General features: G+C 44.5%; 1 protein-coding gene across 12 annotated transcripts in view; it reads right to left on the minus strand.

Annotated features, from left to right (window-relative positions):
• The window catches only part of TEAD1 (TEA domain transcription factor 1), a 168425-nt gene that overhangs the window by 49333 nt on the left and 103352 nt on the right, over window positions 1-15740 (minus strand). For all 12 annotated transcript variants that reach the window (XM_035550317.2, XM_035550314.2, XM_035550312.2 and 9 more), the window contains one exon: window positions 80-144. In XM_035550317.2, the coding sequence (XP_035406210.1) occupies window positions 80-144 (65 nt within the window). The remainder of the gene's footprint in view (window positions 1-79; window positions 145-15740) is intronic.

Here is a 15740-nt window from a genome sequence, read left to right on the forward strand (position 1 = left end):
GCACAGACAGCCACTGCAGCCAGAAATGCCACGTTTTGTCATTCACTGACATGCATACTTCCCCACTGGGTTATTTTACCTGCTTCCTGGTCCGTGTCTTCCCTGTTCTAAGTTTGATGTATCTGGCTATCAATTCATTCCTACCTGAAACAAAGAAAAATGCATGGTAAGAGACAAGCAGCACCACACCATCAAAATATTGGTATTGAAGTCCTGCAGCTGTTCACAGGCAGAAAGGCAACACCTTGGCCAGTGCCCAGGCTGGTCTTGGGCTGGAGACCCTCCCACCCTGGGGGCTGACATGATATTTGGGCTCCCCTGGTTTAGCTTCTGACTACACCAGGTGACGTTTGACCCCAGGCCCACCTGGATCTCGGGAAGAACACGTACCACTTGAGCCAAAGCACCAATTACCCTGATGTTACAGCTTTGTGTCAACTTTTTCTGCAACCTTAATTCTGAAAGTTGTAGAGCAAAATGTGCTCATCTTACGGGGAGCACTTGGGCTCCTCCACTGACCATAATCAATGCCCCAGTTCAGAAGGTTATTAATCACACCCTTAACACCATGCACAAGAGTGGTCACCCTGCGGTGCAGAAGTTCCTGCTGCAGTGGGTCCGATCAACATAGTGGTTTGTTATTTAAAGCTCTATTTCTCTTGGAAATGTAGAGTATTCCAAGTTTCTAAAATGGCTATTTGACTCTTCTTCAATCATACATTATGCTACTTAATACAAACTAACATTTTCTTTACAAGTAATTTCCTTCTAAATATTGCTGACATGGATATGTCAGCATGACAAGATAACAAAGTTTTATGTGGTGCCCTGTTTATTTTCACTGCATATTATGTTACTTCTGCATGCGTTGTAATAACTTAAATATACTTGCTCAACAAGTCCTAAGTTACGAAGCTATTTGCATTCAGCACAGGGGAGAAGCATCGAAAATGAGACAACTGATTTAGCAGCAAGCTGAAAATGGGAAGGCTAAGAAAATAACTTGTTACCCACCAAGTTATTTTGAAGTGGATGAGTACATAGCTGGGGACAGCAGAAAGATATTAGACCAGCCAGAGGCTCAAACTCGCAAGAGTCTGATGTGAGGGACTGACATGAAGTTTTCATGTAGCATGCCTGCTTCTGAATGGTATATTGTTGACTGGAAGACTGAATACAATTTGTTTAACTAGACTGTCATTTTCTTTTTTCCTCCCATTTCCTTTTGTCTCCCTCTCTGAACTTTATTTCACACCCTTTGTATAACATCCAATGGCTCTTGTCTCTTCTACATTTTCTTTGTTAAATGGGTACTAGAATAAGAAATATCAACATGTCTCAGATCTGAGCTGTGTGTCCTCCAATTCCCTTTTTGTTTGCCTGGATTGTGTGTCAGGCTTCCCACAATGTGCAATGGTAATGGTGATGTGAGGCTTCTAGCTGTTCAGCAGGCCTCTTCGGGACAAAATTCAAGAGGCAAATTTTGCATGAGCAAACTAATAAACAACCAACATTTCTGCACACAAATGAGGGTTTTCTGCATGCAAAAGGAGCAGCTAGTTGCCTAGTTTCACAAAAAGACCTTGTCTTCTGCCTGGACAGCAGTCCTGCAGTGCGTGGTGCCAGGAAAGTACCTGTTTCCACATGGAGCCATGGCCTTCATGTTCATGAGGTGAAACTAGCGTAACACTCAGTTTCTGTATCTCAGTATTCTCAAACTTTCATTATCATCATCATCCAAATAGTTCACTTCAAACAAGGAAGAACAAATCTGTAGAGAATTGAAACACTGCTTTACCCTTAACAAAAAATCCCTGCAAAAGCGGGAACAGCAGCACTTCTAGGACCAACAACTGAGTACAGACAACTGATAATGTATAACAACTACACTTATTTCATGGAGGTATTAGGATGAGACCGGTTTGGCTCCTGCTGCTTCTGAGGCCTAATGTCCACTGTGAGTGAATTTTCATACCTGTGGTTGTCCCCCTGTGCTCCCATGCACTAACAGCAGCTACCCCATAGTGGCACAACTGCATATTCACTTGCAGGTGCTGGACATGAACAAATGAAGCTGTTTTACCCTTCATCAGTATTAAATGGAAAAGTTCTACAATGGAGAAGTGTCAGACAGTTTGGAAAACGGAACTGAGGGAGACGTTGAGAGCCTGAGACCTCAGCACAAGAAAGAAGAGGAAACAACATGCCATGATGACACGTAAACTAAGCAAGCTTTAGGCAAGAGTTTTACAAAATCTTTTGGCAGAGGCTTGGTATTTTTCATGACTCTATACTGTCCCTTAAGGTTGTCCTTATCAGCAGCTGGTGACTCTGAAAGGCCGGTGACTCTAAAAGGTGATGTAAAGAATGTGTTGGCATCTCCATCCCCCAATCTGCACTGACCGTGTTTGGGATACATGGTCACAGAACAGGTCACTCCAGCCATCCCTACCTGGTAAGGCAGGCCTGTGCAGCCCTCAGCTGCAGCTGAGGCAGGAAGAGTTAAACCTTCTCATGGCTTCACGGTATTCTTCCAAGTCAAGAGAGCTAAAAAATCTGTTTTTAAAAGAAAGCTCACAATCTCAGGCAGCCACTTAACAGGAAAAGAGTTTTATAAAAACACCAAGCACTGAAAGTCTAGACTGTATTATTCAAAATATCAGTCAAATGCTGTCTCCAGTTGAGCCCCAGTCCATCCATGAAGTGCTCTGGCTTGAATCAAGAGGGGTTTTTACCAGCCACTCTCCAGCCTGGCAGGGGTATGACTAACAAGATTGTGGTTTTGCAATGTGATGTCTTCCCTTAAGGTGAGGTCTAGCTGGAGTTCAGCTCAAGAAGAGTCAACATGGCATGGAATAATGTGACAAGGAGGAGGAGCTCTACAAGAAACCATGCAAAGTGACCAAGGCAACAGCCTTGTTTTCCTTACAGACACAGACACACAGACACAGATTTCTAGGTTGGAAGAGACCTCAAGATCATCGAGTCCAACCTCTGACCTAACACTAAGTACTCCACTAAACCATATCACTAAGCTCTACATCTAAACGTCTTTTAAAGACCTCCAGGGATGGCGACTCCACCACCTCCCTGGGCAGCCCGTTCCAATGCTTAATAACCCTTTCGGTAAAGAAGTACTTCCTAACATCCAACCTAAAACTTCCCTGTCGCAACTTTCGCCCATTCCCCCTCGTCCTGTCACCAGGCACGTGGGAGAACAGACCAACCCCCACCTCACTACAGCTTCCTTTAAGGTAACTGTAGAGAGCGATAAGGTCGCCCCTGAGCCTCCTCTTCTCCAGGCTGAACAAGCCCAGCTCCCTCAGCCGCTCCTCGTAAGACTTGTTCTCCAGACCCCTCACCAGCTTGGTCGCCCTTCTCTGGACTCGCTCGAGCACGTCCATGTCCTTCCTGTAGCGAGGGGCCCAAAACTGAACACAGTACTCAAGGTGCGGCCTCACCAGAGCCGAGTACAGGGGGACAATCACCTCCCTAGACCTGCTGGCCACACTGCTTCTTATACAGGCCAGGATGCTGTTGGCCTTCTTGGCCACCTGAGCACACTGCTGGCTCATATTCAGCCGACTATCAACCAATACTCCCAGGTCCTTCTCGGCCAGGCAGCTTTCCAACCACTCATCTCCCAGCCTGTAGCTCTGCTTGGGGTTGTTGCGCCCCAGGTGCAGGACCCGGCACTTGGCCTTGTTGAACTTCATACAGTTGACCTCAGCCCATCGCTCCAGCCTATCCAGATCCTCCTGCAGAGCCTTCCTGCCCTCGAGCAGATCGACACACGCACTTAGCTTGGTGTCATCTGCAAACTTACTGAGGGTGCACTGGACGCCCTCATCCAGATCATCGATAAAGATATTAAAGAGGACCGGCCCCAGTACCGAGCCCTGGGGGACACCACTTGTGACCAGCCTCCAACCAGATTTGACTCCATTCACCACAACTCTCTGGGCCCGGCTATCCAGCAGGTTTCTAACCCAGCGAAGCGTACGCCAGTCCAAGCCCCGAGCAGCCAGTTTCTTGAGGAGAATGTTGTGGGGAACGGTGTCAAAAGCCTTACTGAGGTCAAGGTAAACCACATCCACAGCCCTTCCCTCATCCACCAAGCGCGTCACTTGGTCATAGAAGGAGATCAGGTTCGTCAAGCAGGACCTGCCTTTCATAAACCCATGCTGACTGGGCCTGATCGCCTGCTCGCCCTGCAAGTGCCGCGTGATGACCCTCAAGATAATCTGCTCCATGAGCTTTCCTGGCACTGAGGTCAAACTGACAGGCCTATAGTTCCCCGGGTCTGCCCTCCGGCCCTTCTTATAGATGGGCGTCACATTGGCTAGCCGCCAGTCAACTGGGACCTCCCCCGATAGCCAGGACTGCCGATAAATGATGGAAAGCGGCTCGGCCAGCTCCTCCGCCAGTTCTTTCAGTACCCTCGGGTGCATCCCATCCGGCCCCATCGACTTGCGCACATCCAAGCTCCTTAGCAGGTCGCCAACCATTTCCTCATGAATAGCGAAGGCCACATCCTGCTCCCCATCCCCTTCCGCCATCTCAGGGCACTGGGTATCCAGAGAACAACCGGTATTGCCGCTAAAGACTGAGGCAAAGGCGGCATTAAGCACCTCAGCCTTTTCCTCATCCTGAGTAACTAGGTTTCCCCTCGCATCCAGTAAAGGATGGAGATTCTCCTTAGTCCTCCGTTTCGCATTGATATATTTGTAAAAGGATTTTTTGTTGTCTTTAACGGCAGTAGCCAGGTTGAGCTCCAGATGAGCTTTGGCCTTTCTAATTTTCTCCCTGCACAGCCTCGCTACATCCTTGTAGTCCTCCTCAGTGGCCCGCCCTTTTTTCCAAAGATTATAAACCCTCTTTTTTCTGCTAAGCACAAGCCGCAACTCTCTGTTGAGCCAGGCCGGTCTTCTTCCACGCCGGCTCGTCTTTGGGCACGTGGGGACGGACCGCTCCTGTGCCGTTAAGATTTCCTTCTTGAGGAGCGCCCAGCCTTCCTGGACTCCTCTGCCCTTCAGAACCGCCTCCCAAGGGACTCGGCCAACCAGCGTCCTGAGCAGCTCAAAGTCAGCCCTCCGGAAGTCCAAGACAGCAGTTTTACTGGTCCCCTTCCTGGCCTCGCCAAGTTGGCAAACAGCCATGTTTTCAACACAGAAAAGAAATATGCACCCAGCATAGCCAGAGCAGGAGATATTCAAGCCTCATTAGGCTCAATAAGTATCTTCTGCTTAGCCAGAATGATCTGAAAAGACAAAATATCTGTTCTGGACCACCAAAAAGCCATAAACACAAACATAAGACACAAACATAAGCACTGCCTGACATATACAAGATAGATGTCCCCAAGTAAAAGCTTACAGCCTTTACGTTATCTACCAAACACTGATGCTCTTCTTTACCAGCTCTGACAGATACTAACAGAAAAGATCTTATCTCCAGACCTACCAAGACACAGAGAGGATTTTAGAGAAAGGAATCACAGAATCACAGAATTGTAGGGGTTGGAAGGGACCTCAAGAGATCATCGGGTCCAACCCCCCTGCCAAAGCAGGCTCCTTAGAGCAGGTTGCCCAGGTAGGTGTCCAGACAGGCCTTGAACATCTCCAGAGGAGACTCCACAACCTCCCTGGGCAGCCTGTTCCAGTGCTCCGTCACCCTCACCATGAAGAAGTTCTTTCTCATGTTGGTGTGGAACTTCCTGTGATCCATTTTGTGGCCATTACCCCTTGTCCTGTCCCCACAAACCACTGAAAAGAGGTTGGCCAAATTGCTCTGTCTCCCACACTTCAGGTATTTATAAACATTGATAAGATCCCCTCTCAGTCTTCTTTTCTCCAGGCTGAACAGACCCTCTCAGCATTTCCTCTTAGGGAAGATGCTCCAGGCCCCATATCATCTTTGTGGCCCTCCGCTGGACTCTTTCCAGGAGATCTCTGTCTTTTTTGTACCGGGGAGCCCAGAACTGGACACAGAAAGGAAGGCTGAATAATCCTAAAAACACTCTCCTTTTCTTGGCAATGAGAATTGTCTGAAACAAAAGAGGTTCAAGGAACTTCTTTAATTGGCCTCTAGAAACTTTAGCGTGAAAAATGCCCATTAAAAAACAGATCTGTTTTTTTCTAGGAAGAGCTCAGCTGTGGAAATACTTTCCATACACACCCTCCCTTTCTCTCCCTGTCACAGATCTAGCTGGGAAATTGCCTGGTAGAAGAGGAGAGGTCAGGTTTATGAACTGTAAATGTTCAGCTCCTTCTTCTTGTCATCTGCTATGACAGTTTCCTACTTTGAATGTTTTGGTTCAGGTATGAAAGAGAGGTGTGGGAAAGGTGCCCAGTCAGATGAAACATCTTCACAGCACAGCAATCTTTTCCAAGGATCTTGAAAGGATCAGGAGAGGACCAAAAGTAGTATTTTATAGGGGCTTCTCTTAGTGTTTGTTTTTTCTTTTAAATTCAGGCTTTATCTGTCATACCCTTCTGTACCACAAGTGCAATTGCAAAACATATTTTTTCTCTGTGCACTGACGGTAGGGAAGATGCATTTTAAACAACAGAACATCTTTTTCAGTCATGGCAGGAAGCAAAACTGGGTTTAGCTGCCAAACAGTGCCAGGCTTTGCCCACAAGGCAAGGTGGCGTGAATCCCACCTGGGTCCCCTGGGGAAATGGCCGGGCCCACTGGGCTCCCTTTGTCTGCCCCAGCGTGTGCCCATCACTCTGAAGGAGGAAGAGGACAGTGATCCCGGACACCTCACAGGCAGCAAGGCGGACTGACATTTCAGGTCTTCTAGTCCTAAATAAGGAGAAGCAGCTGCAGAGTGGGGAGGCTTCCGCCCACCCCCCCGGGAGGCAGTTGTTGCTCTAACAGAGGGTCCTTATGTGGGGAAACCTCCCCCACTAACGCTATTTCCAACAACACTTTAAAGAAGCTCACAATCAGCCCCCACAAAAGTCTGCAAGGCTCCTAAGTGCCCCCTTCAGTGCACCCCCTCAGTGGGCCTCCAGGCCACCACATGCAGCTCTGCTGGGACCCGTGTGAGCTGTGGATGTGGCCCCAGCCATGCCAGGACCCCTCCTCTGGGTGCAGGCCCCAGCCAGCAGCAGGGCAGACAGGCGGGGTCATCACGGCCCCACAGGGACACCAGGTGCTTGTGTGGCGGGTGGGTAGCTTTATTTAGAACATTAATAACACAAATTAAACCACTGCCCCTCTCCCCCTGGGCTCCCAGTAATAAGCACGATCCAAATGTGATAAAAATAGGCAAGGACAGAAAATTAACTTGGTTAGTAAATTGAAAATGAACAGCTAATTTTAAACAGTTTCCATACTCAACAAAAAAATCTAGTAGTGACCAAGCAGAAAAGCCTATTTTTTTCAAATAAAGGTGAATTTCTCCAAATTCTGTGAGACTGTGGCTTGAAATGGGTATTTCTTATGCTTAGCACAAAGCCTGGATGCAGACCTGTATGCTGAACTTCTTATAAAACATCTTGTAAAACATCTCCCAGGTCATCTTTGTGACTGTATTTTCACCACGGCAAAGCTCATCAGCTTTGGTAAACTCCATCTCCAGTTGCCTCTGGCCACCAAGTGCTGCCCATGTGCCTGGATGCCCAACCTGAGAGCTGGTGGGAGTTTGGCTCCTTTAGGAGCCCACTGGCGAGTTTGCTGCGCATGGGGCAAGTGCCTGGGCAGCCCATGTGCACACCGTGAGTGGCACCAAGTCCCTCTGTCTCAGCTGTTCAGCACAAGCTGGATCCACGTCCCAGCTAGTCACAGGGTCCATGCACGGGTGCCATCAGCGGGAAGTGGGCTGATTTGGAGTTTTTCCTGCATCAGGAGGTGGCTGCAGGGCCCCCGGTGTGGCCAAGCTGCTCTGCCGCCATACTTGGCCCTGGTGCTTTCCTGCTCCATTTTGCCGGCAGAATAGCCACCTTTGCGAGAGCTTGCCCAAAATTTGCCAGTGCCGCTTTCTGAAGACGCTTGAAAGCTAAATTGGCTAACAAAAAGCCTCTTGTAGATTAAAGAGCTCTGCAAGTCAACAACTGGCTAAGCAGTTTAAACCCCTAAGTAAGGCATCCTCTATTTAAACGTTATAGGCAAATCTAATTTAAGCTTTTAAAAATATTATGGGCAGGTGTTTAAGTCTCCCGCACCCTGGGTTTCACCAGGGCTTTGGAGGGGGCTGGGTGGCGCTTCCCAGGCAGGCAGCATTTTGTTCAGACAAGCTTTCTGCACAAGGCCACGTGACACAGGCCAAATAAACAGCATCTGGGGATTTTCAATTACAGACCTTCACCCAGCATGCCTGCACTGTAATCTCTACCAGATGAGGCTCAGGCCTCACTATTTTCAATAATTCACACACTGTGTACACATAACATGACAATAAGGGCATTCATGCAACCGCCTGATTCGCACATCAAAGCTCCCAAATGGCCAGCTGTAAGCATGCTTACTGCTGAATAATTCATTCTTTTCACAGGCTTGAAAAAACGCTCAGCGGGAGTTGGCAAGCTTGTGTTCTTTCCTGTGTGGTATGCTAACTCGAATTTTGAAAGAGGTACAGCCCCACTAAAAAGAGTCAGAGATTCAACTATTTAAATGTGCATTTGTAAGCTTTTGGATGGTTCCTTAAAAAAAAAAAAAAAAAAAAAAAAGCCATCAGCTAAATGAGCTACATTTCCAAGTGGGTTGAGCAGATAAGATGAAATAGCCTGCACGTTTTCTGGGGCAGGTGTTTAATAAAAATAAAATGATTAAACTGTTTTCCTGATGGTAACATTTGTTTTACACATATTATTCCTTGCTGAGTATCTTAGATATAGCAGATGCATAAATAGTCAACAAGTTTGGTGAACTTGAAATTTCCACTTACTTAGCATAAATTTTCTACTATACGACAAAGGGGGGTTTAGTTAAGACTAACACGTATGAAAAAGGCAAACCGAAACACCAGAGCTAATTTTCTGTAACTCCTGTTTAGTGTTCTTACAGCTCTGGGTTGAATACTCATTTCTAGATATTTCAACAACTCATGTTTGCAGCTGTCTCTGAACATTTTAGCTTGCAACCTGTGAGTATTCCAGATTTTGAAAATACTTCAGCTTTACACAACAGACACACCATTTATTTAAGGAAAAAAAAAAAGGAGAAGAAAAAAGAAGGGTCTGCTTCATAATATCAAGTTTTCTTTACTGTCAATCAATGCCAGAAGCAGCAGGATCAACTAGTCGTGACCTCTCCTTATAGCAAACACATGCTGCTTACCAGCTGTGGACTGTGTTTTTTACACCCTTTTCTCTATCACTCAGAATGGCTTCCTCCTAATCACAATAATCCCAAAAGTGCTAAAACATATCAATCGTCCTTTAAACCCTGCCTACAAAAGGCCAGCCGTCCTGCCTTTATGGGCTTGTCCCACAGCAGCTGATACTTCATTCAACTACAAATCCAATTTAGCAGTTACAAGAGGTTTAGCATCACTGGAAAAATATTGGTGTTGATCCTGCACTCTTAAGTCAGCAAATATTCCTTTGCCATATTGTTTAGCTTTTTCTGCCATATTTACACTTCTGCTGGATTTCCCTGAGTGACTTCAACAACAGTATTTAACCTCCGAACTGGTAATATTTACAGTTAATCAAACAGCAATCTTTAAAATATGTTTACCACAATTACAGAAACATAAGCCTATTTGTATTCCAACTGTTACATTTCTGAAAAAAAAGCAACAACCAACAACCCTAAAAACAAACACAGTCATTTCATTCAAAACCATAAGGCACATTTATGTACTAGTTATGCAGGATGTTATTTATTATAGCCCTTTGGGCAAGTTCACAGCAATTCTTTCACTTATGTATTTTTAATTGCCAAATGAGCCAATGCAAACCATTCCTTGATTCCCTTCTGCTTTTTTTTTTTCCCTTTAAGCAGCAGTGTAAGTATATGCAATGCCTCAAAGTAAAGATGAGAGACCTTTTTAGGGAATTTACCATTCACTAGCCCAAATCTGCAGATCTGTGGGACCTCTCAGTTTAGACAGCCTTCAATAATGGGAATGTAAGGCAGGAGTCAGCTCCTCTGGCCCTGGGGGAGAGAATGGGAGCTGCGTCTCTCTTGGTTTGCAGCAAAAACCTTTGGCCCCAGACCCACATCAAACACTGGCTTCTACCTCTCTGCATGGGCACTTGCTGGAGAGCTGAGGACACAGGCAGGTCCCCATGGTCCCCCAGGGCTGCAGGAGTGGGGCTGGGGCCAATGAAAACTGACCAAGCACCTGTTACCTGCTTGAGCTCATTGCTGAACTCCTGCACTGAGACCTTCCCACTTGAAGGCTCTGGCTCTCCATTTGGATAGGGACCACAAAGGAAAGTGGTCATCTCCGGACTGGACTGGGATGAGACAAAGACCTTGGGTTCCAAAAAGGGGTTACCAGGGCTGCCTGAGTGGTGGGTGTGCATGGAGACACACACGCACGCACCAGATTACAATAAGCTACTTAAGTATGATTATACACAAATTAACTGCTTGCAAAGTGTACTGTAACCAGGTTGCCCAAGAGGATAGGGAAAAGAAAAGATCCAAGAGAGAAAATAACCAAAATAATCCTTCTGGATGCTAATGAGCTAACAATTACAATGAGTCATTGAAGTTATATCATAATGATACTCCCAAAGAAAAGAACTTTTTGTGCATTGTATTAAAAACAACAACAACAAAAGGATCCCAGATTGAAGCAATACCACAACTTAAATTATACAGCAAAAGGGAAATGACCTAATGGTAGCATGGAATGATACTCTTGTCATGTTGAGTCCTAACTTTTTGGTTTTATCTCAGCCTCGGTTTTAAACAAAACAACAAAAGTGACCCATATACACATCTGGTTCAAAACTCTTTCCTGACACTAATGCAATGCATTGGATTCTGTTTGGCAGGTCTTCACACTGGGAAATATTCCATAAAAGCTATGTTTATTAATTTTCTGCTTCGGAGTTTTTCAAAACACAGGCAAACCATATTTCAAAGAGAAAGAAGAGTGATCCAGAGATCTCTCTGAATATTCATTAATTAATATTTTGTCAGTGTCAGTTGTCTCAACAAAAGAAGGTTTTATAATTTACTCTAAGCCTTGTTTAATTAAAATGCTACAAAAATACATGGAAATATTTTGCTCCTTTATATTATTTTCTACTTGCTGTAAACTGTATTTTACTGCAATCAAAAATGCATTTCAAAACAAACAGCAATTTTAGGCTGTTTCTTGACAAAGAAATCCCCACACGAAAAAAAATATCCAGACTTGACCTTTGCCATCTATCTGGATCAGCTACAGATGTTTAGTAGATTACATAAAAACCTAGATGTCCTTAATCTGACATTCTTTTTTTTTTTTTCCCCTGCTATGATAGGAACTCTTAATAACCTATCTGTGAAGACCCTGTACAACTTCCACATGCATATGTAATTACTGCCTTGCTTCCCAAGGTAGCCGCAATTTTTCAGTGACATAAGCTCAGAAACAGGAAGATTTTTGCCCAGCACTACTGACAAAAAGTCTGATTTGGACAGGAATCCTTCAAATACACAGACAACGGGCTGGCTGACCTGTCATGCATGATGGATGAATTAAGGGGATTAAAACCACTATTTGCATTAGAATAGATAAAAATTAGCAAAATAGAATTTCTCAGTAGGTGGTTTCATTTCTGTTTGTTCTCGTAGGCAAAATGAAGTTCATTTTTAAAGGAATTATGATTAAGTAATGCTCATTTGCAGAAGAGAAATTCTGGATGACAGTTTGCTTTCTATTGTTTATTTTTTAAGGAAACAGTTTTAACTATGACTACAACAGTATTTTTCCCCCTCATGTTTAATATTAAAGCACTGCATAACTACAATGTTCCAACCTCTTTAAGCTGTACGTGTATCTTGATGCTTACATGTTTCTAACTTGTATATATACCAAAAAGTCTTTTGAATTCAGAGAGGAATGATCCAAAAGACCACAAAATTACTTTAAATTGTATATTGATACGTTGTTGTGGTTCTGAGTATGAGCTTGCAACCCAAGAACTGTAAAAAGCAGCTGCTTGAAATACGGCATGTTTCTTTTGACTAAACTCATATTGCACACAATGATGGTACTTAAAAGACCGAGAAATGGCTGCACAAAGTAACATAATGAAAGACTCACCTTAAAGAATAGGTGAACCTTAAATGCATTATATAGCATTATATTGTTTATACAATGCAACTTCGAAAGAAATCTGTATGAACAAGCATACAAGATGGAAAATACATATATAAACTCTGGAAATATCCACGGACTGTCTCCTCTCACTCCTGCATAGAGCAATTGAGATTTGTCTGTCAAACAAGGGTGCAGACCTGTAACATGAATGGAGGTCCCCCTCTTTTTAAGGCTCACTCATACGATCTGCAGACAGCAAGCAGCCTCCAGAAAATCCAGTACATTTTTAAAAACATCTCCATGTACTTCCAAATATGCCTTTGAACTCCTCTCCTGTTGTAATGGCAGACTACAGTCGCACCGGGGATATATTCTTCTATGCCCCACCACAGCATTAGGAGAGAGCAGAGGCATTAAGCAGGTAAATTTCTCCTACCAATGACATTACAAACAGGAAAAGCTGTGACATGATTTTTCAACTCAGCATTTACTGTAATGAGATTTTAAGAGAGCAGGTCACTTCCCTCGCTCAGCGATTGGGATTCTGGCCAAATCCAGAGGTTGTCTAAAACAGGTCAATGCCGAGGATGGCTCCTGGGGCGGGGGTGTTCATCTGCAGGAGAGGGAGGGCCATGCGAGCTGCCTTCATTTGCAGCTCCACAGACTCTGCACCGGCATTTCCTGCAGCTCTTCACAAAAACTGTTTATTTAGCTTATGAATTATTTGGTGTCTGTGTCCCATGCAGTTAAGATGCTTTATTTTCACAGCAGGTGCAAAGAGGTATTTAAATTTGCATTATATCCAGGGTATTTATACTCAGTTCGTGTTAGATGACAGTTTCTGACAGCAGATAGGCCAAGTGGAGAAACTTTTGACCAACATATGAAAGAGCTTGGGATACATCCAATGCTAACCTTGGTTTCCAAGTTATTTCACAAGCAAAAAGTAACATTTTGTGGAGATTTTACAGCTAACAATGTAGCCCTAGCTACAGTACAATACTTTTTGCTCCAATTGTGAACCTACAAGAGAGACCCATAACATACTTGAGCTAGAGGGTAACTCATTTCTTGCAAACCTGGCCTCAAAACATGCTTAAAATTGGGAATACTTACACTCTTTTTAGCCTAAAGAAAGAACAGTTGGATCTGTCCATGCTTCCAGGTGTGATATGAACCTGTCTCATCAGCTGCCCATTCCTACCTCCCTGCTGGGCCTGCCTGGGCCACTGACATTTGAGCTAGTGTGACGGGGAAGTTCGATATCCCTGCACTCCTGAAGGATCCCTGGGACATCAGCCCAAGGGGAGAAAGAAACCCTAATGCCATCACGAACTCAGGTATGAGACTACAACAAGCTGTTACAAAAGACACCACTGCCTCTTTTGAAGCACGGCCATGACAGACCACAATGAAGAGCTAAGTAATCAACTGATACAATACCATAATTCATTTTGTTTAAATTTCAAAGTGTTGCTCATAGCCTGCTCATTCATCAGCGTGAAAAACGCCTGCCTGGCTCCTCCTGTCCCTCTTCCCCCAGACTCTGCCACCTCCAGCAAGTTGAGCAGCTCGCAGCCTGCTCCAAGCAGTGTAACCACTGCACTGCTGATTTCATTATCACTGAAAACACCCATTGGTGCCTTTCAAAATCTGCAGGAATATCCTGGAGAGTCAGAAGGAAGTTTTGCATAGTGTATCTGCCAAGTGCATTACAGTCATAACATTTGTAATTTTCTTTTCAAATTATTATACTTAAAGTGGCTACTTCAGATGATAGGGGGGCTTTATTAAAAAATTTTAAGGAGTATAACATGCCAAAGAACAAGAAGATAATTACAATTATTTATAATCTTTTCACCACTTATTTATTTCTACAGTAAATCACAATTTTCTTTCACTCCCCAACTCATGCCTTTACATAGTATTTATCCAAAAAGCATGCATTTGGAAACCTTCTCTTTGTTTGTTTTGGATAAATAAGCAACCAACTGTGACATGGCTTCAGTGTAACTCTTAATCCTGCTTTCTTTTAGGCATGATGTGTTAGGAGCTACCGCTTCAGCCAGGTTGCTTTGTGACCAAGTGCCACTGATGTGGGGCTGGGAGATGAGACCCAGCTTCCAGCAGCGGCTCTGCCATGTTACTTTGTTGAGCCCCTTCTCTCTCTTCACAGTTTTTCCCTGTTACAGAGGTTAGGTCTCTAAAAATGGTGGTAGAAAAGCTGCATAAAAGCTGAATCCCCCTTTCTACCTGATGTGCCTCCCCAGCAGCACAACTACCATTACCTTCCAATCCCACCAGCAACAAGGGACATTTCAGGAGGGGCAGGAACACGTTACTCCTCAGCTCCAACTCGCCTTGCCGGCAGCGGTGGGCCCAGGGCCACCACTGGGACATGGCAGGGGGACAGGTCCCAGAGCAGCAACACGGGAAGGTTATTTTGCAGGCACTACCACCTAATGGGCAAAGCCCTGAACAAGACTCCTGCACTTTACTTCTAACTTGGCCAGGGGCCAGATGGATGCACCCTGACACATGGAGAACTGCGCTGTTGAGTGAAGGAGTGGTCGTGCACTTCACTGGTGAGCAGTGAAGACCAATAAACGAAACAAGTTTGTAAAGTGTTAAATACTGTATAGCTGGTTTCATCCTGCTGACACTCATATGAATTCAGACAAATCCTCTTGGCAAAAGGGTACTTCAGATCAGTGGCTATGCAATCAGCATCCTCTTCCTAATTCACAAGTTTCTGCCCATGCAAGCACACAAATAACTATCCTGTCCTGTGCTAAAACACAGGCAATGCACAGAGTGCAATACCTAAATTTCTGTCAAGTTCACTTGGCACCAGATCTCTCAGTTTTATGAATTTCCAAACACTCTGCTATATTTCGATCTTTCTCAGTACATGTATTGGTCCTGAAAGCTTTTTCACGAAGGCAACTGGCAAGTCCATACTCAGCCCAGCAATCGCACCAGTATCAACATTTTAGCACGCTAGGTTTTTGCAATTCAAAGGCATAAAGAAATGGTCATTGCATTGGCCAAAGAAGGTCCACCTGACACTGGGCAAAACTATGATAATATATGCATGAAGAGATTAAAGTAGTGCTGCAGAGATTTATCAGAAGTGCTTGCAATAGTAATGTCCTTTCATCTTTTGTGAAACACGTGAATGTATCAGTACTCACCCCTCCAGACGCTAAATTGAGCCATAGGCTGATTTTCCATAAGCCCAAGAAGTAAAAATACGCTTAGTTACCTCTGAGGCTCACAAACATTTATACGAAGCTATAAAAAAGCTGATATTTAAAACAACAAATTCATTTAAAAGAAAATGAAAGGTTGTTTCTGGTATGGCCGATGCAGTTACATGTTTTCTGTTGGGGTGAATTTATAGCCACATTATGGCTGTCAAAGAGGGTAGTGAGCCACAAGGATTTCCAGATGCCGTGTGTGAAGTTTCTCATTTCCCCAACTATACTAAAGTACATTATCACCCAAACGCAAACAAGCTTTA

Source organism: Cygnus atratus, chromosome 5 (genome assembly GCF_013377495.2).
Source record: "Cygnus atratus isolate AKBS03 ecotype Queensland, Australia chromosome 5, CAtr_DNAZoo_HiC_assembly, whole genome shotgun sequence".
In the NCBI taxonomy this organism is placed as follows: Eukaryota; Metazoa; Chordata; class Aves; order Anseriformes; family Anatidae; genus Cygnus; species Cygnus atratus.